Source organism: Pseudoliparis swirei, chromosome 11, assembly GCF_029220125.1.
Source record: "Pseudoliparis swirei isolate HS2019 ecotype Mariana Trench chromosome 11, NWPU_hadal_v1, whole genome shotgun sequence".
NCBI classification, from domain to species: Eukaryota; Metazoa; Chordata; class Actinopteri; order Perciformes; family Liparidae; genus Pseudoliparis; species Pseudoliparis swirei.
This window is the reverse complement of record NC_079398.1, coordinates 22,636,376-22,657,517: the sequence shown is the minus strand read 5'-3', so window position 1 is coordinate 22,657,517 and position 21,142 is coordinate 22,636,376. Positions and strand designations below refer to the sequence as shown.

The window sequence follows — 21,142 nt, the reverse complement described above, 5'->3', positions numbered from 1 at the left end:
ACCTTTTCATGACCTTGACCTTTGACCCGATCGATCCCAAAATCTAATCAAATGGTCCCTGGATAATAAACAATCATCCCACCAAATTTCATGCGATTCGGTTAAATACTTTTTGACTTATGCGAATAACACGCACGCACGCATACAAATACACGGCGATCAAAACATTACCTTCCGCATTTTCAATGCGAAGGTAATAAACAGACGTTAAACTTTTTTAAATTAGAATTCAAATGTCAACTTTAAGAACGAGCTTTGAACTCTTCCGTTCAGCCCTAGAATAATCTGATGCGAGTGTTGAAGAACCTCCCAATCAAGTGGGTGGATTGATTCTCAAGTGTCCTCAAGCCAATCAGCCTGAAAAGTCTGCGTGTTTGAGATGAGAGAATATAAGAATCCTTTTTTCCCTGGTCCCCTCTGGGATTATACTTTGGAGAACCCCTTAAGGTTCCTCGCAGCACTGAAAGTTCACACATAGCGAGTGACGCAGTGGAGCGTCAGAGTGTAAATTTGACCTTGAATCTCAAAGTTGGACCCCGCTCTACTGAATTACAGGCGATCACACTCGTCACGTGTGAACTGCAGATTTTACCGTCAGTGAAAGGAAAACATGATTCTCTGTGATCTGATGAAAGTCTTTAGCTTTCTTTACAATTCACATGAAGCGCTCAAACTTTGTGTGGAGCCGAAAGCCCTGCGTTCTTTCTTAGTTAAGTATTTCTCACCCCAAATGTTTGTTTTCCTGTACTGTTAATTTGACTCCTCCCATCTTAAGTCATTTTATTTTGACAGAACAGAACAGGCGCTTGCGTGATTTGATTTTCCTTCATAAAAACAAACAAGGACTCAATTAAAAGTGAAAGCCAATCAGAATCAGGTCTCTCAAGACAGTAGATTTTTTTGAAATATATATAATAAAATAATGGCAAAACATATTGTCCTTTTAACCCTCCTGTCGCCTTCGGGTCAATTTGACCCGATTCAATGTTTAATGTCGGTGTTCTTTCGGGAGTCAACAAACAAACATAAAGTACCTCACACTTAAACTTGGAAAACAATATTAATTCTAATAATTTTCTGGAGATTTTAATAGCTGGGGTCATATTGACCTCAAGGGTAAAATATGTTAGTAAATATAAAGGTAACAGGAGGGTGAAACATTGAATCGGGTCAAATTGACCCGAAGGCAACACAAGGGTTAAGACTATTTTATGCCACTGATATCCAAAATATTATAATAATACAAGTCAACCTTTTCAAAGAGCAATGACGTCGTAATTCTGTACAATGTTCAGATATTGGAATGTAAAAACACGCAAATATTCAAACTAGAATAAAACAAATAGATTGTAACTACACAACTAGAAAAAATAGTAGAGCACAGAAACAACGTATTTCTCTGTCGCAGCTGCTTCAGCCTCTGAGGACGTTGCATTGTTTACTCGCCTTTCCATCTGTGTTCAGCGCGTGAGACTTCACAGGAAGTGTCGAAGAATTCAGAGACTGACACACGTGTCACATCCTTGTGTGTGTGTGTGTGTGTGTGTGTGTGTGTGTGTGTGTGTGTGTGTGTGTGTGTGTGTGTGTGTGTGTGTGTGTGTGTGTGTGTGTGTGTGTGTGTGTGTGTGTGTGTGTGTGTGTGTGTGTGTGTGTGACTTCGACTTCCTCTATCGGTGTGACTTCTCATGTTGGCTTTCATTTGCCTGTCAGCTCTGAACTCGATGACTTGCTGTGACGTCATTTGTTATGATTGTGTGTGTGTGTGTGTGTGTGTGTGTTTCATGCAAGTTTAAATCTAGCTTTGCCCTCTCCTCCCTCCGTAACCTGGGATGCCCGTCTGCTCCGCCTGTGTGTGTCGGTGGAAGAGGAGGGGGCCGCCACGAGCTCCTACCTCCACACCTCTCTAGCGCCGAGCAGTCGTTTCATTGGTGCACGCTGGGTCCCTGAGACACCAGTCTGCTCGGTGATTAGAGGCTACGGGGCGTCTGCCGGCGTCCCATTGGCTGGCCTTCACGCGCCGGGGAGGAAACAGCCAGTCGCCTGCTGCAGTGTGTATTTGTGTCGTCTTTTATTTATTTATTTGTGAAATAAGGGACAGCAGAGCCACAAACTGCGTTGTCTGCAGAAAAAGAAGCCATCACTTCAAAAAAGCCAGGAGTTGCTCTGGGGGGATGGGGATGAGGGGATGGAGGGGATGGAGGGGAGGAGGGGAGGGGGGGGTTACATGGAGGGAATCTGTGCCAACGTGGAGTGAGTCATGCTGGGTGGGCATTAGAGGATGAAGAACAGTGGGGAGGTTGGGTCATAAGGAGGAGGTGAGGTAATGCCTCAGACCAGAGATGATGTCATCACATAATAGACAACACACACACACACGCACGCACGCGCGCGCATACCATCTGCAGGAATGCGTTGTAAATGAACGATGGGAGAATGTCATTGATCTCCGCTACAACGATTGATAGCGGCTCTGTAACGGGCAATAATTCTAGCAGCGTGGCAAAGGAAATTAAAAAAGGGCAAGATTGCCGATATTTTTGGCAGAAAGTCGATTTTTGTACCGGCCACTCAGGTTTAAATTTTTTTAGGGGAGGGGGGTTGTTCTGTTCTGCGTCGCATTCCCCCCCCCCCCCCTTTGCCTGCTGCCTCTAAGTTCAGCACTAGCCTGGTGGACCAACAGTGGCCCACTGGAGACGAGAGCTGACACCGTTTGACAGGATCAGTGGAGCGTCGGCAGCAACACACGCACGCACGCACGCACACACACACACACACACACACACACACACACCACCATCCGACTCCCCCACCCCTCACAACTCCCGGTGTAGGGTGACATGATTGCAGACAATCACCAAGTGTTCCAGCTCATTGGCACATCTTTGAATGAATCCCCCCGTAAAAAAAGAAAGACAGTGAATATATTAAATAGTTTTTAAAGGCCCCCTAATAATAACAATACATTTTATTTGGAGGCGCCTTTCACGTCACCTTACAATAAAATAAAAAGGATAAAAGATAAAAGCATGAAAGATAGAAACGACATTAAAACAGAACATCAACATGAAGACAAGTGAAGTGCACATGGTCCAGTTATAGAGAGAATGCCAGTTTGAACATATAGATATGAGATATGCTAATACAGATGAGGTCATAATCATCGTAGTACAGTGCACATACAGTAAAACACTGAAGATGTGACCTCTTACTGCAGCCAACAGATCGTTGCTCTCAAAATAACAGATTGAGTGGTGGCCGATCTTTTTGTAAGACTAGAATCCACACATTAAAAACCGAGAAGAGGGTTGTAGACTTGAATGTGTCTGAGTTATAGCTCATAAAACATTTATAGACATTGGAAATTCATAGCAAAAGAGAGGAAAAAAGCATTTGTGCTGATCAGCCAGCTTTTTTTTTTTTTATCACTGAGTGTTTTCTTTAAGCGACTTTCATAAATCTTTTGTTTTGCTGTTCTCCAAAAGTAGGATGCATATTAAATCATCCAAGCCCTTTACAAGACGTATAGCAAGAATATGAAACCTACAACAAGACCGTTTAAAAACAAAAACATGGGCGAGCCGAACAGAGGTGGACCGTTGATCATAATTATATACAACTCTTCAAACAATATCTTTCATTTGCTTTGATGTTTGTTTTTCATTAAATCAATAATTTCATCTGTTCCTTAAACCTTGTTTCTTTCTGTAAAACCACATTTTTAATAATTACAAATTTCCATTTTTAATGGAATACATTTTCTTAATTGCGGGATTTCTATACACTTAATGGCAAGGGTACTCCAAAGATACATGAATAAATGTACCCACACGTGGGAAATAATAATAACATCTCAGATAATATTCTGCAGGTCTGATGCCCTAAACTCATCACATTTATGACACTGAGCTGGATTTTGGGAATTATTGTTGTCATAATTGGATGAATATAAATCTCATGTACAAGTAATCTGTCTTTTTTTGTATTGCTTTCAAGGCGGTGTTGATTGATGACAACGATGAAGGTCATAAGGGCTCAATAATAAGGATTGTCAGCTTGCTCTAGGCAAGTAGAATGTTGCAATGGGTTTGTAAATCTAGTAAAAGTTTACATCCTTTGTTGGTATTTCATAACCACTAATAGATAGATGTATGGCCCACTTGCCTATAAAGCATTACTGTTAACCCTCTGGAGTCTGGGGTCATTTTCTCGATTTTACAAAAAAAATTAAATTCACCACGACAAATTTCCCCTTGGGGATTAATAAAGTATATATCTATCTATCTATCTATCTATCTATCTATCTAACCCTCCTGTTACCTTTCGGGTCAATTTGACCCCAGACTGTTTTTCACTGTCAAACATATAAGAAATATCAACTTTTTTATATATTTAAAGGGCTATTTAGGTAGTCAACAAACAAACATAAAGTACCTCACACTTAAACTTGGAAAACAATATTAATTCTAATAATTTTCTGGAGGTTTTAATTGCTGGGGTCAAATTGACCCCGAGGGTAAAATATGTCAGTAAATATAAAGGTAACAGGAGGGTTAAAGGCTTTTGCATATGACACATCCCCATGTGTTATACATCAAACATTCCAGAACAATCTCAGCTCTCCATAAAATGAGGCACAATTGTCCTCAGGCACAAGTGGGAAGAGAAAATATGGCCCTAAAGCTGAAAATTGAAGTTCGATTTTTATAAATTCTTCATATTTCTTGTGAAAACACACCGTTACTCGTGTGGACGAACTGTTTCTGTGTTTGAAATTGATTAACCAAAGGTCCTAGGTTTCCAAAAGCAGTGAAATATCTGAATACAATGCTAGATACATGTAAATAAATGTTTAAAACCAAATTTTGTTTTATTGTTTTTTTGAGTAGAAATGATGTGGTCCGTCACACCATTCACCAAATTGACAAAATAAATATTTTAAAAACGGAAACGGTGAAAAACGCGGCGCTGCGGGCGTCGACTTCAGAGAGTTGAACCCGGAGTTAATCCACAGAACAAAGCTGGGAGAGGGGGTTTGAATACTTTGGCCTCCGATTTCCTGACCTCTCTGTTGTCCACGTCACTTTTGACAACTTCTCTCTGGTTTTCCTCGCTTTCACAATTTGCTGATGTGAGAGTTCTGCAGGCCACGTGACAGACCCGCCGGTCTTTGGGCCTGGAGGAGACGGGTAGAGCAGCAGCAGTGAGCACTGTGCTGGATCAGAGTCGTGGATTAAGGCAGGGTGACTCATCCCCTTCAGCCGTACCGACGTGGTGTGATGTGACGGTCAGATTGCTAACCCCTCCTCCTTTCACTTGCTAAATGTATCCTCACCTCGTCTCCGAACCACCACCCCTCCTCCCCTTCGACAGATGACATCACCTCCGCTCTCGAGTAAATCATTCTGACACATTTCTCCCCCGTGGCATGTTTTTCATCCACCACAAAGCCACCACACAGACTTATTTTTAAAGAGACGACGATGACTTGTAAAGCAATGGTTTCACACCAGCAGCCCCTGATTTGTCCATCCCTCTTAGAAGTGTCCTTTAACAGGACAAGGAATCTCCAAGTGGTCCAAACACCGTTGTGAAAAGTGTGAGTCACAACTTGGACGTCCAGATTCTTGATGACCGACTTTGTATAATAATGACGGCAGTAAAGAAAAACGAATGTCCCAAAACCCACTGACGAGCTAAAGCTGTGGAGGTTAAATCAGGATTAGGGCTCAGGTTTTTGCAATGATGTCATCCTCGCTGGCCCCCTCCAGTGAGCACCTGACACACACACACACACACACACACACACAGGCACGTTCTCCACGGTTGCACGCTTTCAGAAAAATCCAGGTTAATTACTTAGGCTCTTAATTGAGTAATGGACCCACCAAGCCGGTGGATCCAGTCTAAGTGTGCGGAGGCCAGATCTGTAATCATGTTGGCGGATGTGTCGGCCAGTGTTTTTGTGTTTAAACGATTGTCTGTTTTCCCAATTTTTTTTGTAGAAACTCTAGGAGATATTCCAGAAGCTCTGGTGTGTGTGTGTGTGTGTGATGGGCCACGTGTCCTTCAGCAGATTATTTACACTCCGTTTAGCCGGCAAGCCAAAGGGCCCAAATCTAATTTTCAAGTGACTTTGATGTCGCTCTAGAAGCCATTGACGTCACACTTACTTCTGCGTGTTGTGAAAACGCCGTGTGAATTCTTTGTTGTTGTGTGTGTGTTGTTGTTCAATTCACACTGGAATCTGATATCGGTCGCCTACATTTCTTTTTAATAATAATAATGTGAACAACCTCACCAACAAACCTGATCTGAGCACAAGGTAACGTGACATTATGGGGCCCGGCCCAAACATCGTCTCACAAGATGTAAAGATACAATAGCATGAGCAGAGACAATAGCAATCAATTTATGGAGCAGAAGATTTCATAACGGTTAATGCGCTTTTCGGCTTCTTCCTGCACGTATATTTTTGTTTTGGAACAACCAAGATGGCGCATCTTGGTTTTTCGAAATAATAATAATAATAATAACTTTATTTATATAGCACCTTTAAAAACAATGTTTACAAAGTGCTCCACAGAGAGTCAAAGCAAAACAAGTGGAATAGCAAGAAACCAATATTACATTTAAAAGTATATATTAAAAATAAAACAAAAAATAAATTAAAAACCAAATAAATTAAAAACAGACAAACTAAATTAGGGGAACCAAAGTTCTGCATAAAAACACTAGATCACTTAAAAGCTGTTCTATAAAAATGGGTTTTAAGAAGTGATTTAAAAGAAGTTACTGATTCTGCGAGCCTTATCCTCCGGTAGGTCGTTCCAAAGTCGAGGGGCTCTAACGGCAAAGGCACGGTCAACTTTTGATTCAAGCCTCGACTCTGGAACGGCCAGAAGGCCCCCCCCCCCCACCGGAGGATCTAAGGCTGCGTGCTGGCTCATAAGGTGCTAACATCTCAATGATGTAGCTTGGAGCCAGACCGAGGCGTGCTTTAAGAGTGATCAGCAAAATCTTAAAATCAATTCTAAAATGAACAGGGAGCCAGTGGAGAGAGGCCAGGACTGGGGTAATGTGATGTCGTCTGTTAAAACCCGTCAGAAATCTTGGCGTTGATCTTACAATTACCGTTGTACAGGAGTGTTTTGTGTCGAACAAGAAAAGACCAAATCCCTTCCCTCTTTCTTCTGTTGGGATATGTGCTTTTCCAACTGGTTAGCATCAGTAAGTTTTTTGTTTTTCAAACCAACCCGTCTGTTCCTGCAGGTGTTTGGCAATAAGATGGTCATCCCTTCACTGGACGGTGCCTTGTTCCAGTGGAACCGGGACAGGGAGACGATGGAGTCCGTGCCTTTCAGTGTGGAGTCCCTGCTGGATTCGTCTTACCGGATCGGCGAGGACACCGTCCTGGTCGGGGGAAAATCTCTAACGACCTACGGACTGGGGGCCTACAGTGGCAAGGTCAGTGAAATCAGTTGAGGTGAAGCTTGTATCAGCGTTCCTCCGGTCATGGAAAACCTGGAAAAGTCATGGCATTTTAAAATGGTCATTTCCAGGTCTGGAAAAAAATTAAATCATAAAAGTTTGGGAAAAGTCATGAACATGTGTTATAATCACATGTTCATTTACGCCGAGTTTGAAATAATTATTATGTTTTTTCAAAAAAGACGCTCAAAATATAAGCCGGCGTACGCTCTCAATACGCAACATGTTCTACATTTTTTATGTTTATACTGAGATTTCAGTTTGGTCATGGACATTTATTTTAAAGTCATGGAAAAGTCATGGAAATCCATCGGTCAACATGTGTAAGAACCCTGTTGTATTGCATTTCTAATTAGATGAGCTTATATTAAAATTCCCCCTCTGTTTTACAGAGAGAGAGAGTTAAAGGGGCGACGCCAGAGCGACAGCAGCTTGTTCTCACCACGTTAAAATGTTATAATAACCCCGCCCCCTTTTTGTGTTTGCCTCAGCTTCGGTACATCTGCTCCGCGGTGGGCTGCAGCCGCTGGGGGGAGGAGGTGGAGGTGGAGGCCGAAGACGTGCTCCTGCTGCAGAGGACTCAGAAGACGGTGCGAGCCATCAGGCCGCGGTCGGGGATGGAGAAGTGGGTTTTGTTCAATCCGCCTTGTCGTTGTCGGTCACGGAGTCATCGGACGCCGCTATAGCGTGTGTGGTGATCCAGCATGAGAGACACTCGATCGACGTTACGTCGGCGCTTTTAAAGAAAGTCGGTTAACCTTTTAGCCACGAGGAGCTAACATTAGCACGTCTTCTGCTTTATTTGATTTTTGTTTGTGTATTTTATTCAGTCATTCAAATCAAATACAATACAATATTATCCTATATAATGTACAAAAGAGAAAGGCTGAAAAGGTATAGGTAGAAGCAAAAAATGCTTATAAATTCCTATCCTAAATTGAAATCAAAATAAATCAGAAAATTAATATAAAATAAAGAAGAAAAAAAACAACAATAAACAAAATAAAAAACAAAATATATTTATATATACTACCACATACATCTTCCATATTACTACGTTTTTAATTACATTTATAACTCAAGAATTGTTTTATAAATGATTCCCTTGAAAACCAAATAAGAGTTCACCATTCTTACATCCATTTCAACATTATTCCATAATTGGACTCCTACAACAGAAATACATCTTCTTTTAATCCCTTTTTTAGCCTTTTGTACAGTAAACTTACAAACCTCTCAAGTCATATTTACACATGTATTGAAAATAAACTTTGTACACAGTCTGGCAGTGACTTCACTTTAGCTCTGTACATTGTCTGCATTATTTTATAATAAACCAAATCATTACATTTCAGAACACGGGATCTGTAAAATAAAGGGTTTGTGTGCTCAAAGTAGCCGACATTATTCATGATGCGTTTCGCACGTTTTTGTAACACAACTGTTGATTTCATCTACTTCTTATCATATCTATTCTTTTTCTCTCTCAAGGCACTCAGCAGGCCCATGTTGGATGAATACATACACACTTTACATTCATGAATGATTTATTCATTAAACAAAATGATAATCAATAATTATCATTCCTAAATCTTTCGTTTGACGGGTCGTAAAGTTTTTTTTTTTCCAAGTGTGTTTTATCGCTGTCGATTCCAGGTGGAACTTCAGCGTCGGGAACTTTGAGCTGAAGCTTCTTCCCGAGACGCAAGCCGGCATGAACTTCCTGGAGGGAGAGGTGGCGAGCGGCGACGCCTGGAGGGGGAGCCGGCGGTTCATCGCCGACCAAACGAAAGAGGGAGGGACGACGGAGGACCGGCAAAAGCAGAACCTGAAACTCGTCATCAAAGTGTCTGTTCCCGATTGGAAGGTCATGGCCTTCAGTACGGCGCCGGACGGACAGCTGGTCTGGGAGCGTCAGGTAAGAGACGTTACGAACTGCAATTTAGCGGCATTCAAACCGGGCGCGTTTGCAGCGGCGTAGTCTTCTTGAATCAAGTCGAGTTTGTCCAGTGAGGTGCGTCCGCTCATCCTGCATCGCCCGTGTCGTGTAGTTCTGCACACCCATCGCTTCGGCTTGGCTGGTGGGCGGGGGCAAAGTCACACCCATCGCCCTGTTCGACGACAACGCCTACAGCAACCAGTCGGAAACCGACGAGGAGGAGGACGGCGACGAGTCCCAGAAGGCCGGCGGAGCAGAAGATTCCAGTGTTTACCTTGGTAAACAAACGCAGACGCTCACGCCGTGTGCTCGCGCTCATTCGGAATGTGAAGTTGCGGCAATTTATGTGCTCAGCAGAAATTCTCTCGCGTTGCACATTTGCTCCCAGTGAATCGAGTACATGTCTTTTATCCTCGGTCCCATCAGGAATGTACCAGGGACAGCTCTACCTCCAGTCCTCAGTGAGGATCAGCGAAAAGTTCCCTTCCAAAGCTATTGGATCGGTCAATGACATCATTCCACTCCCCACAGTCAAGTGGAAGCCTCTAGTCCGTAAGTCCACGCCCCCTTTTGTCTAATCACCCAACCTTGGCGTCATTAGCATTGCTTTAAACACAAAGTGATTCTGTGTCTTGTTTTCAAGAACTATTATAATTAATTAGCAGCCTTTTGGGCCGGTTCTCTGTTGCTCAGAGCTTTGTTTCTTATTCCCATTCATGCGTTTGTTATTCCGACTCTTTTGATCCCCCTCCTCCTCCCGAGATCAAAGAACATAATCATCTTGTCCTTGGCACAGATTCCCCGTCTCGGACACCAGCCCTGGTCGGCTCTGATGAATTTGACAAGTGTCTGAATAATGACAAGTTCTCCCATGAAGAATACAGCAACGGAGCCCTGTCCATCCTTCAGTATCCATACGGTGAGGCCCTGCCGCCGACCACCGAGGCCGTAACGGATCACGGTCACATCTTGCGTACGAATCAATGTGAATTGCCTGAGACGGATGAAAACGGACCATAAACCCCACGATTGTTTTTCTTCTCCGCAGACAACGGCTACTTCTCCCATTCCAGCAAGCTTTACCGGGAGAAACGCAACAGTGCCGTCAGCCTGATAAAGGGAAACGGGCCGGGGGCTGAGAGTCGCAGGAGAAAGGACCCCGTGCTGCTGCTGCCCTGGTGGAAGGAGATCCTCGGCACCATCGTCTTCTGCATCGCCGCCACCACCTACATCGTCCGCAAGTTCTTCCACCCTCCCGCCCCGGTGGCCTACGTCAGGGTAAGTCTCGAGACGCAGCCTGCGGCAAGAAAAGCCGAGCTGACAAGTGACTGCTGGTGGCTATTCTTGTCAGACAGTGTTAATGTGAGACACTGGGTGCAGCTACTGAAACCAGTGCACACACAGCCTGAAAACAGCTTCCACAAGTGAATCATCTTCATGGTTCTGATCATGGTTCTGTACGGAGAAATGACTCCATTTGAATTTGTCTAAATTTAAATATTTCCTCAAAGCGTCCCTGAAGAAAATGTCCAGGTTTTCATTTGGATGATGAAATGGGTTAAAATGACTATTCACACTAATGTACGATGGCATGTTATGTATACACATACATATATACATTGTAGGTTATTATGGAGTAATATGTATTATGGAGCTGAGGGGTAATTTTCTAAATTAAAGTAGAAAAAATTGCATACTCATGAGATTAAAGTTGTGCATTTGTGAGGAAAAAATAAGTATTTTCCAATGAACTACATTGCAAGTTTGGCTCAACCATGTCACACAACAGCTGCTGCTGCTTTTGTATTATGTCTGCAGTGGATGACCTCATCAAATTCAGCAGTAAGGACATTTTATTTGAGCTCAGAATCACCATATTGTCATTGGCATCTGAACTTTAAAAGAGACATCGGTGGGAATTTGGCCAATTCAGAAGAAAGCAACTTAGTGAATTAAAAAAGGGAGCCGTGCTCCATCCTGTTGCACCTCCTCACTAACCTCTGCATGTTCACCGGTGGCATCTATGGAGCGATGAAGTTGATCCGTACTTGCAAAAGTAAAGCGATGTGGTTCCATGATCCAAACAAGAACACAATTAAATTGTTTCTTATAAATGTATGACTTTATTGTCTCAGAGAATGTCCAAGTTTATGTCCAATAATCTAATCTTGGAAATTGTAAATTGCAAAAACGTAACATAAGTGCATCGCTATTCATTTATATGTCATAGAATGTCAGAGCAGAGCTTCTATACACGTCCCGCCCTGTGTGTCATCGGTTTGGTTTTTTACATTTATACGTCTTTGCTTTCCTCCTTCTGTCCCTCATAGCAAAGGAAAGAGTCGGAGACACAGTGCCAGACAGACTGCAAGTTTGACCTTGAGGTTGTGGAATCCAAAGAGCCGGTTGCTATGGAGACCCGGTCCAGCGAATATGTGTCCAGGTACATGATCGTTAACACGCAGTGAAGACGGAACACGTCTGTAAATGTTTTTGTGCATTTTGTATCATGACTCGGGAGAGCTTGACGAAACGCCGCCGCTCCGCTGGGAATTGTCATCCTCGCGCTTGAAAGTTGCAAACGCGAGTCTCACTCTTTTAAGGTGTAGCTACAGATTTGGCACTGTTACCATGGTGACCACCGGTCTTCCAGCCTGCCTCGATAGGACAAGGCAGAGATGGGAGATGCAAGTCGTCGTAGTGCGTGATTGGATAACTCAGCTGTTTTCCATCAAATGAACATGACCTTGTCCCCACCCAGCAGCATCTGCCACAGGGTCGCAGTGTCACCTTACATCCCAGTCAGCACAGTCAGAAGTTTTTTTTAATGTTATTTTGGACATCCCAAATATGATCGATGGAGTTTATAAGCTTACATTCTTTAGCTGAATAACACGGCTTTTCTCCCCTTTAACGCAAGCATGAATCTGATTAAACCGTTGTTTTTCCTGCTGTCATCACTGGCACATTCTCCTATTTTGAGCCATCCTGAAATGACCCCCCCCCCCCCCCCTTTACTATTAAAACTGCTTCTGCAAACCATGCAAATTGCTTTCACCAAGAAGGAACTTCCCTAAATAAATCCGATGGCAGCAGCAGCAGCAGCAGCTGGGGCGGGCATGAGGCAGGGTCATTGGGAGGCAGATAGAGATCAGGAATCAAGGCCCGAAGCACCTGTGCACAAACATCTCCTCATAAGACGCCTTCAATCCCCAGAAGTGCCTGAGAAGAGATGCTTCAGCAAGGTGTGGACAGTGGTTTGACATGTAATGTGAAAACCAAGCCAAACAATCCCCAATATAACATGCATTTATGTGCACAGATTCTTAAGTTTCTTCAAAATATATATAATTCACTTATTCACATAAAAATGTATTTAAGAGTATTTAAGTATTTAACAATTATCACTTCACTTAACTGTAAATCTATCTGAAATAAGCACAACTGTAAACAACAAATGACAAACAGTATAATAGATCAATACATGTTGTTTTAGTTATAAAAGGGCCATTTTAATCTTGATATAATTTTGCCTTGGCATTTTATGGTTATACAAACAGTAATTCAACATTAACGCTCACGGTTGATACAAAAACGCTTCAATTTTCACTTTTTCAGCCGCTGTAGAGTTTGAGTGACAGCCGTAGGGTTAATCAGCCGACTTGGCCACAGTGCATTCACTTAACCCTGGTCTTTGACATTTGTCAGAGAAGTAGGTGATCTCACACACACAGACACACACACACACACACACACACACACACACACCCGCGCCTTTCTACTGTCGAGCGTGATTCGCCTTTTGCTCCAACAACAAATGACGAGCAAAGCGTCTTCTCCCCAGGTACCTGACGGACTTCGAGCCGGTGCAGTGCCTCGGCCGCGGGGGGTTCGGTGTTGTGTTTGAAGCCCGCAACAAAGTGGACGACTGCGACTACGCCATCAAACGGATCCGCCTGCCCAACAGGTAGCGCCGCTCGCCGGGCACACACTGACCTCCTCGCGCTTTCCTTTTTGACTCGGGTTTTTTTCTCCGGCCGGATTATGTAAACTGCAACCTACTTGTCTGAACATACAGAGGCAGAACTGACAGTTTGGTATGAATAATATATATAATATATAATTGGGGGCAGCTGTAGCTCAGTGGGGTAAGGGGGTCGTCCTGCAACCTCAAGGTCATCGGTTCGATCCCCACTCTCCCCGTTAGTTGCAAGTCGAAGTGTCCATGAGCAAGGCACTGAACCCCCAGTTGCTCCCCGGGCGCACCACGGCAGCCCACTGCTCCTTAATGACTAAGGATGGGTTAAATGCAGAGAACACATGTCGTTGCATGTGTACCTGGACTCTGTGCAAAGACAATAGATTCAATCCAATAATAGCCACGTGTTTATATTCATACCGTCGAGCATGGACATTTAGTGTTCAGTCGACGGCAGCTCTGCGTGTATTTTCTTTTCTTACTGTTGTTGACTGATCACACCGCGCACATCAAACTAACTTATTATATTTTCAGGATCAGTGTTTGTGCTGAAGCGAGTATTGAGCCCTTTGTGTATCGAGACTGTGTTCATTTGAAGTTTAACATTTCGGGTATAAGACTGAATTCAAAGGATTTGTGTCTCGAGATCCTGAACGTGTGGTACCCGATGCGGTCGTCCCGAGTTCCGCTCTAATGCTCAGTCTGATGTCGCACAGGGAGCTGGCCCGTGAGAAGGTGTTGCGAGAGGTGAAGGCCCTGGCCAAGCTGGAGCATCCGGGGATTATCCGCTACTTCAACGCCTGGCAAGAGAGCCCCCCCGTGGGCTGGCAGGAGGAGATGGACCAGAGGTGGCTGAAAGACGGCAGGTGAGCCAGGTTTTTTTTAAACTGGTCACCCTCCAGCTCAGCAGGTCAAACATGTCCAGGGACAACAATGCCATGGGGTTCGTTGTCCAGGGACTGCTCCCACGCCAAGAGATGTGTTCCTCCCTTCATGGCATCTCTGATATTTATTCCTCTACCGACTTTGCATCATTCACCTCCCTTCACTGGTTGATGAGGACAGATGTTTAAATTCCAGGTGATGGGGGGGAAAATAATGCATGAAAAATGTAATTGTATGAGCGACTCATCCGTAGCGGGTGTATAGTAGATGGCGGTCGGCACGCCCCCAGTTTGGATGAACGAACAGGAGCTCCATCACGAGAGCGAGGCCACGGTACCGGTGGTTGTTTCATCTCTCAGAACACTTCAGTTTGGTCACACAACAACAAAGTCACACAATGACGCAAACAAACTGCGGTAGACCAGCAGCTCCCGTGTTCTGCGAGGTAAAATATTTTATGATGTCAAAGACACATGGAAAAGCAAATAGATAACGGATTCAGTTTGTCATCACAAAAGGGCCGTCTGAAGTCGAGGTGAAGCAGCGGAATAATTCTAAATAGACGGCGGACGGATTCAAGCTAAAAGCTGCACTAGATAACCGTTTAGTGAATCCATCCAACTGGACATTTGGTGTGTTTACCTTGTATTTTGTAAACTGTTTTGTCGTAACAATTCATCTTAACAGCAGTTCTCCTTTCTCTCTTTCAGCGCCACCGACTGGCCAATGAGCTTCCTCGACCACATGGAGGCGCTGTCGGTCAAAGTGCCGGTGTCCAGCGCGTTGTCGCCGGTCTGCGGGCCCGGAGGAGACGTTCTGGAGGCCTCCGTGGACACGCGGGCCCTGCTCTCCGGCAGCGTCGGCGTGGGTTTCGGCGTCGACGACGGCGGCCTGTCCTTCCACCCGCTGCCGGGCCGCGACAGCCAGCCGGACCGCGACGCCTCGGACACACACGACTCCTTTGAACTCTGTCCTCCGCGCGGCCCCAGCGACTGCACCTCTTCTTCCTTTGACATTGTGTTCGAGGACTCAGGCTGCGACCGGGACGCCGACACGCACACGGCCACGGACACGCACACAGACTCGGACAGCCCGAGCACAACGACGGATCAGAACAGCTCGTCTTCCTCGCGCACCCGACAACAGGAATCCGTCCCGCCCTTCTCTTCGTCTCCCCCCCGACCAACCTCTCTCACCCTGGCTGTCCTGCCAACTCCTCAAACCCAGCGAGTCCTGCCTTCTCCCAAGGTCAGCCATCACTCACTCAGCTGTCGTTAGCTGATGTCTCAGACTTATTAAGGGGTTATGACTTTTACTATTAATATTAAACCTTACTGATGTACCTACAGGTTCGTTACAGTTGCAGGTTTTCAAATTGTTGAATTCTTTAGCTTAACCCTCCTGTTACCTTTCGGGTCAATTTGACCCCACGCTGTTTTTCACTGTCAAACATTTAAGAAATATCAACTTTTTTATATATTTAAAGGGCTATTTAGGTAGTCAACAAACAAACATAAAGTACCTCACACTTAAACTTGGGAAACAATATTAACCCTTTTCTGGAGGTTTTAATTGCTGGGATCAAATTGACCCCAAGGGTAAAATATGTTAGTAAATGTAAAGGTATCAGGAGGGTTAAACATTGAATGGGGTCAAATTGACCCAAAGGCAACAGGAGGGTTAAGAGAAGGATCTTTCCAATTTTGATACCTGCTGGTGTGGACATGAAATCATAAGAATATTCATTATTAAACCGAAGGTTCTGCATTGTATGTTTTCTATGATTTTGTTGAAAAAAGTCGTATTTACAGCACTTCAATAACAAAAAAGAAAGCTGCAGATGTTGGACCTGAGAGTCAAACAGCAATGTCCTCCCCCTCCCGTCTCCAGGTGTACCTGTACATCCAGATGCAGCTCTGTCGGAAGGAGAACCTGAAGGACTGGATGGCTCGGCGCTGCCTCCCGGAGCAGAGGGAGCACAACCAGTGTCTCGATATCTTCCTCCAGATTGCAGAGGCCGTAGACTTCCTGCACAGCAAGGGGCTCATGCACAGGGACCTCAAGGTGAACACACACACACTGTATATGATGTGATTTACTGTCATTGTGTATATGAAGTGGCGTATTAATGCGTAGCTGAAAAGTAACCGTCTCCGTTGGTCCTCCAGCCTTCCAACATCTTCTTCACGATGGACGACGTGGTGAAGGTGGGCGACTTCGGCCTGGTGACGGCCATGGAGCAGGAGGAGGACGATGACGAGCCGAGCGCCCTGACGCCCGCCCCGCTGCTGACCCGGCACACGGGCCAGGTCGGCACCAAGCTCTACATGAGCCCGGAGCAGGTGAGCGCGCGTTTGACTAGACATGCAGGTATTTTTCCACCGGAACAATGAAAACAAATGGACACTAATAGGATCTGATACTCCTGTGCAAAGTGAGGAGGTCTCCTACCTCTCAAACAGCCACTCTCAAACTCCATCTGTTCCTTTTCTTTTGTCCTGGCAGCTCTCTGGAAACTCGTACTCTCACAAAGTGGACATTTACTCCCTGGGACTGATCCTGTTTGAGTTGCTGTATCCCTTCAGGACCCAGATGGAGAGAGTGAGGGTGAGTCCGTGAGGATACATCATCATCAACGCCCCGAGGGGTTGTCATACGGCAATACATGGACCTAGAATTTGTCTTTTTGAACTATCAAGCGCCTCATTATTGTTGTCAATTTAGACCATATTAGGCTTTTCCTAGGATATATGTATAATGCAGAGTTACAAATTAGTTTTTGAAGCAGAAAAAAAAGAAATCACAAAAGACAAAAAGGCTTTTGTAAGGAAAAAAAATCTTCCCGTCTGTTTTTTTTATTCCAGTTAATTATTCTGTTTTGTTTGAAAACTCTGTGGGAAAACTGCAACACAGAAATCAGATTATCATTTGAAGGGTCGTTCATGTCTGGTAGAGGGTGTGTGTGTGCGTGGGTCTATGTGTGTGTGTGTGTGTGTGTCTGTCTGTGTGTGTGTGTGTGTGTGTGTCTTTGTCTCGGTAACAAAGGGCCTGATGAGCCAACTAGCGCCGCTCCGCTCACAGGTGTTTCCGTCTCTCTTCCAGACGCTGACCGAGGTGAGAGCTCTGCGCTTCCCGGAGCTTTTCTCCAAAAACAACGTCCAGGAGGTGAGCGGCCGGCTGCCTCCCCCTAGTGGCTGTGAACGCAAACTGCATGTGGCCCGAGAAAAAAATACAAGCCGCTCTGTTTATTTACTTTGCCTGTTCTCGAGATAAATAAATTGCGACTTGTCCCGGGGTGGGAGGGTTCATCCTCATTGTGCGTTGTCACAGATTTAATAATCTGTCCTCACCAGCGCTAACACCTCGTGAGTCAAATCTGATGAGATAATCCAATGAGGTGTCGATTGATTATTTTCCCCTGAGAGCAACAGGATGTGTAAAGTGAAGTAACCATTGCACATTCACATTGCACACTAAAATATAAACGGCAGCGTTGTCATCGGAGATCGTTGCGTCAACATAATATGGAAATATAATTTTCAATTTTCAATAATAAACTCTTTAGAATCAAACCATCCATCTATTTAAATCACTTAAAGATGCTCTTTACGACCACAACCAGGGGTTTGGTGTGAGGTTGTTCATTACCTTGTCTACCTGTTTACTTTGTAATGAGATTAACATAATCCCAAAGCATAATCCGTGATTCTCCAACACCTCGCCCTGTTATCCCAGCTTCCCTCTTTACCAGCCGCGTGCCGTTCTATTTTAAGATAGATAGGCCTGCGCTGTGCACTGTGTGTGTGAGGATGTCATTCTGTATTATTTCCGTGACGGTGTTAGCATCGGCATCCCCATTGCGTGACGCCATTGCGTGACGCCATTGTTTCCCCTGTGTAGCTGAGCATGGTGCGCAGCATGCTGTCGTGGAGCCCCGCCGAGCGCCCCGAGGCGGCCGACATCACGGGGACGCCCCTCTTCCAGGAGCTGGAGCTGCCTTGCCGACTGGCCATGAGGCAGCGCTCCCGCACATACAGCGCCTCGTCCATGGGCCGCCCCTCACGCCAGACGTCGAGTCACTGAAAGTCCCAGTGATGCAATATGTAACGCCCCCCCCTCCTCCTCCTCTTCCTCCTCCTCTTCCTCTGCAGCCCAAAGGAGACACCTCGGCCCCCTGCGCCGTCACACACTGCCTCAGACTAGAAAAACAAGACAAACCGTGCAGGAGTTTATCCTCGGTTACATATTCGCATGCCATCATGCCCACGTTCCCCAATTTTAATCACACTTGCAAAGAATATTTTAAAAGCAACAGCCGCTCCGCAGCGTCCGCGACCAGCAGCTCTCGGCTCGGGCGGTGCAAGCAAACGAATACTCAGTGGTTGTTTTTAAATGCCTCTGGGTACCCGATGGGCGGCGTGCGCTCAGCGATCATCCGCGGGACGTTAGAACTCACGGACTTTGCCGTGTCTCACCCCGACGCGGCCGAGGCGATCCTTCGGTGCTCTCGAGGAAAATGACAGACATGCTGAGAACTGCTTCACGTATGATTTGACGCCGGTCCGGTCACAACACGCTGCGCGCTCCCAACATTCAGCCGGTGTTCACTCACCCACGCCACACCTCAGGTATCAAAAACCAAGAGGATACTCCAAAGGGGCCTTTGATGCTTGATCATCCGACCAGTCCTCATCACTGGTACGAGCACCATCTGGTGTTCTGCACCCAATATGCCTGACTTTTTGTTTGTTTTTTAAATAAGAAAAGGCAATGTATTGAGAAGAGAAGAGTTTATGAATCCGGATTTTCCGATATGATTTGCCTTTAGAAAGTGGCCCCTGGCCTCTGAATGAATGCGGAGCCTCTGGCTCCTGTCGTTTTTTTTTTTTTTTTTGCATGTACCTGCAGAGGGAGAGTGAGGGGGTGAGTGAGTATATCTTTAAAGCCAATACTTGGACGCAGTTTGTAAATTTACACAATGACTCGAGGTGCTCAATCATTTTTTCTCCCCAACACCTCCTCTTTGCTCTGTGAATATAAATGAAAGGGGAAAAACATCCGTTTATATCTTTTTGTTTCTCTTTTGTTAATGAATTCAGAAGATACGTTCGATCAATCCTGTACATATTGTAAGGCGCCGTTGCTTGTACATGGCTTTTTCCATAAGGCAACTGTAAGATAGTGTGATATACTGTGTGGGGGGGAACTCTGCCATTAACGGATAGCTGAATGTTCCAGTGTGACGACGGTGGTCACCTCTTCTTCTTCTCAGTGTTCGTCTTCACACGTGCGGAGCACCGAGGGGGTTTTCGCCCTGCTCCGAGCCTGCAGGACCAGAGTGCCATTAGAAAGTCAGTACAGTGTACTTTTCTAAAAACTGAAAAACTCACCTCCCAATTTTTACGGGAACCGCGCCACCGCGGGCTCCGACCCCGTTGGCCGGCGTTCCTGGCGAAGCGCGACAAACGCGAGAGGTGCGCGGCCCTCCCACGACGAGGAGAAATGACATTTAGTCGAGAGACGATACTGTTTTATCCCCTCTGCGTCGTCTACCGGGGGGACCTGGACCTGACGTGGGTCATGTGATCCACAACAGCATTGTTTAATGTACATAAGAAGTGCTGGGCAGAGTCACATGACCCGCTTGTAACTTCACACACACACTGCTCATTGTAATGTGCTTTCAATGATTGTACTTTTCTAATGATCTTCTTATCTTCTCTTTTTTCATTTTTTATGAATAAGCCCAGTTTTCTTTCTCCCTTTTTTATAATTGTTCAGCAGTTTTTTTTCTTACCGACTCCACAGAGTCTCTTGACTGCATTCGATGCAAGAAGTCAAACGGATGTTTGTTCACCTGTCCTCGTTCTTCTTCTTGCGAGAGGATCCGTTCTGTCCTCGCCGTTCACCGCGGACGGTCCGTCCACCAATAAGAAGGTCGTGCCGTAAATGACATATCCTCAAGTCGGGGCAAATTCAGACAGAAGTTTCTGTGTGGGTACTGTAACTTTAGTGCTGACCTATTTGCAAAATTAATGTCTAATACGTCAAAGGAATTTGATAATGGATCCGGGATGAAGCCGTCTCAAGAGAATTGTGATCTGAAGATGCGTTAGTGGAGAATTTACAACTTAAATCCCCTCCAGTAGTGAAGAGCTTGTCAGCGCCGACCATGAAGACGTAAAGCAGCATTATTGACGATAGTGTATTATATGAGGATCTAGAGATTTTCTTCTTTTCATTCGGAACCAAGAAAATGTGATTACACTGTTGTTTTTTCATGCTTTCGTTGACTTGTGTTCATCCCCTCTTCACTCCGGCCGTCCAGGCGTCTTTTCCTGAGGTCGAATTGAATAATCGGACTCGACCGCCGGTCTCTGACGCCTCCCTTTGGAGACGGAGTTGTCTCTTTTTGTGCACAAACCCAATTCTGTTTAACATGGTGAATTGTAAATATGTTTATTTGCTTTATTTATGTTCCGACGCCGTGATCAATCCTTTTGGGGTTGGTGTTATTATGAATGCGCTTCCTGCGATGGAGCGTGTTGGAATATGATGACTTCTTACAAGTCTAAATTTAATAAACCGTTCTATACCGTTTGTACAGTTGTGTGTCCTTGGTGTGCAGTCTGTGGGTCGATGCCGGGCAGGTCATTCAGACTTTATCATTAGTTAAACATTAGTTATGGCTTTCATAAAAAAAATGGAAATATCAGTCCTGTGAATAATTTACTCTGGTTTGGTGCGACTAAAAACTGCTGTATGTGTAACGTATTTGTCAAGCTGCGTTTGTACAGCACAGAAATGTAGTTTAAGACTGTAATAAACCTGCGAGAGATTAGCTATTACTA

At 45.0% G+C, this 21,142-nt stretch overlaps 1 protein-coding gene across 1 annotated transcript in view; it reads left to right on the top strand.

Moving 5' to 3' along the window:
• eif2ak3 (eukaryotic translation initiation factor 2-alpha kinase 3) overlaps positions 1-20,891 on the top strand; it is a 36,494-nt gene extending 15,603 nt beyond the window's left edge. The window contains exons 3-18 of the mRNA XM_056426616.1: positions 7,270-7,464; positions 7,980-8,113; positions 9,145-9,406; positions 9,540-9,705; positions 9,854-9,979; positions 10,224-10,346; positions 10,476-10,705; positions 11,758-11,870; positions 13,272-13,394; positions 14,123-14,272; positions 15,002-15,539; positions 16,182-16,355; positions 16,460-16,633; positions 16,797-16,898; positions 17,394-17,456; positions 18,192-20,891. Of these exons, the coding sequence (XP_056282591.1) occupies positions 7,270-7,464; positions 7,980-8,113; positions 9,145-9,406; positions 9,540-9,705; positions 9,854-9,979; positions 10,224-10,346; positions 10,476-10,705; positions 11,758-11,870; positions 13,272-13,394; positions 14,123-14,272; positions 15,002-15,539; positions 16,182-16,355; positions 16,460-16,633; positions 16,797-16,898; positions 17,394-17,456; positions 18,192-18,374 (2,856 nt within the window). The 3' untranslated portion in view covers positions 18,375-20,891. The remainder of the gene's footprint in view (positions 1-7,269; positions 7,465-7,979; positions 8,114-9,144; positions 9,407-9,539; positions 9,706-9,853; positions 9,980-10,223; positions 10,347-10,475; positions 10,706-11,757; positions 11,871-13,271; positions 13,395-14,122; positions 14,273-15,001; positions 15,540-16,181; positions 16,356-16,459; positions 16,634-16,796; positions 16,899-17,393; positions 17,457-18,191) is intronic.
• Positions 20,892-21,142: the final 251 nt, after the last annotated feature.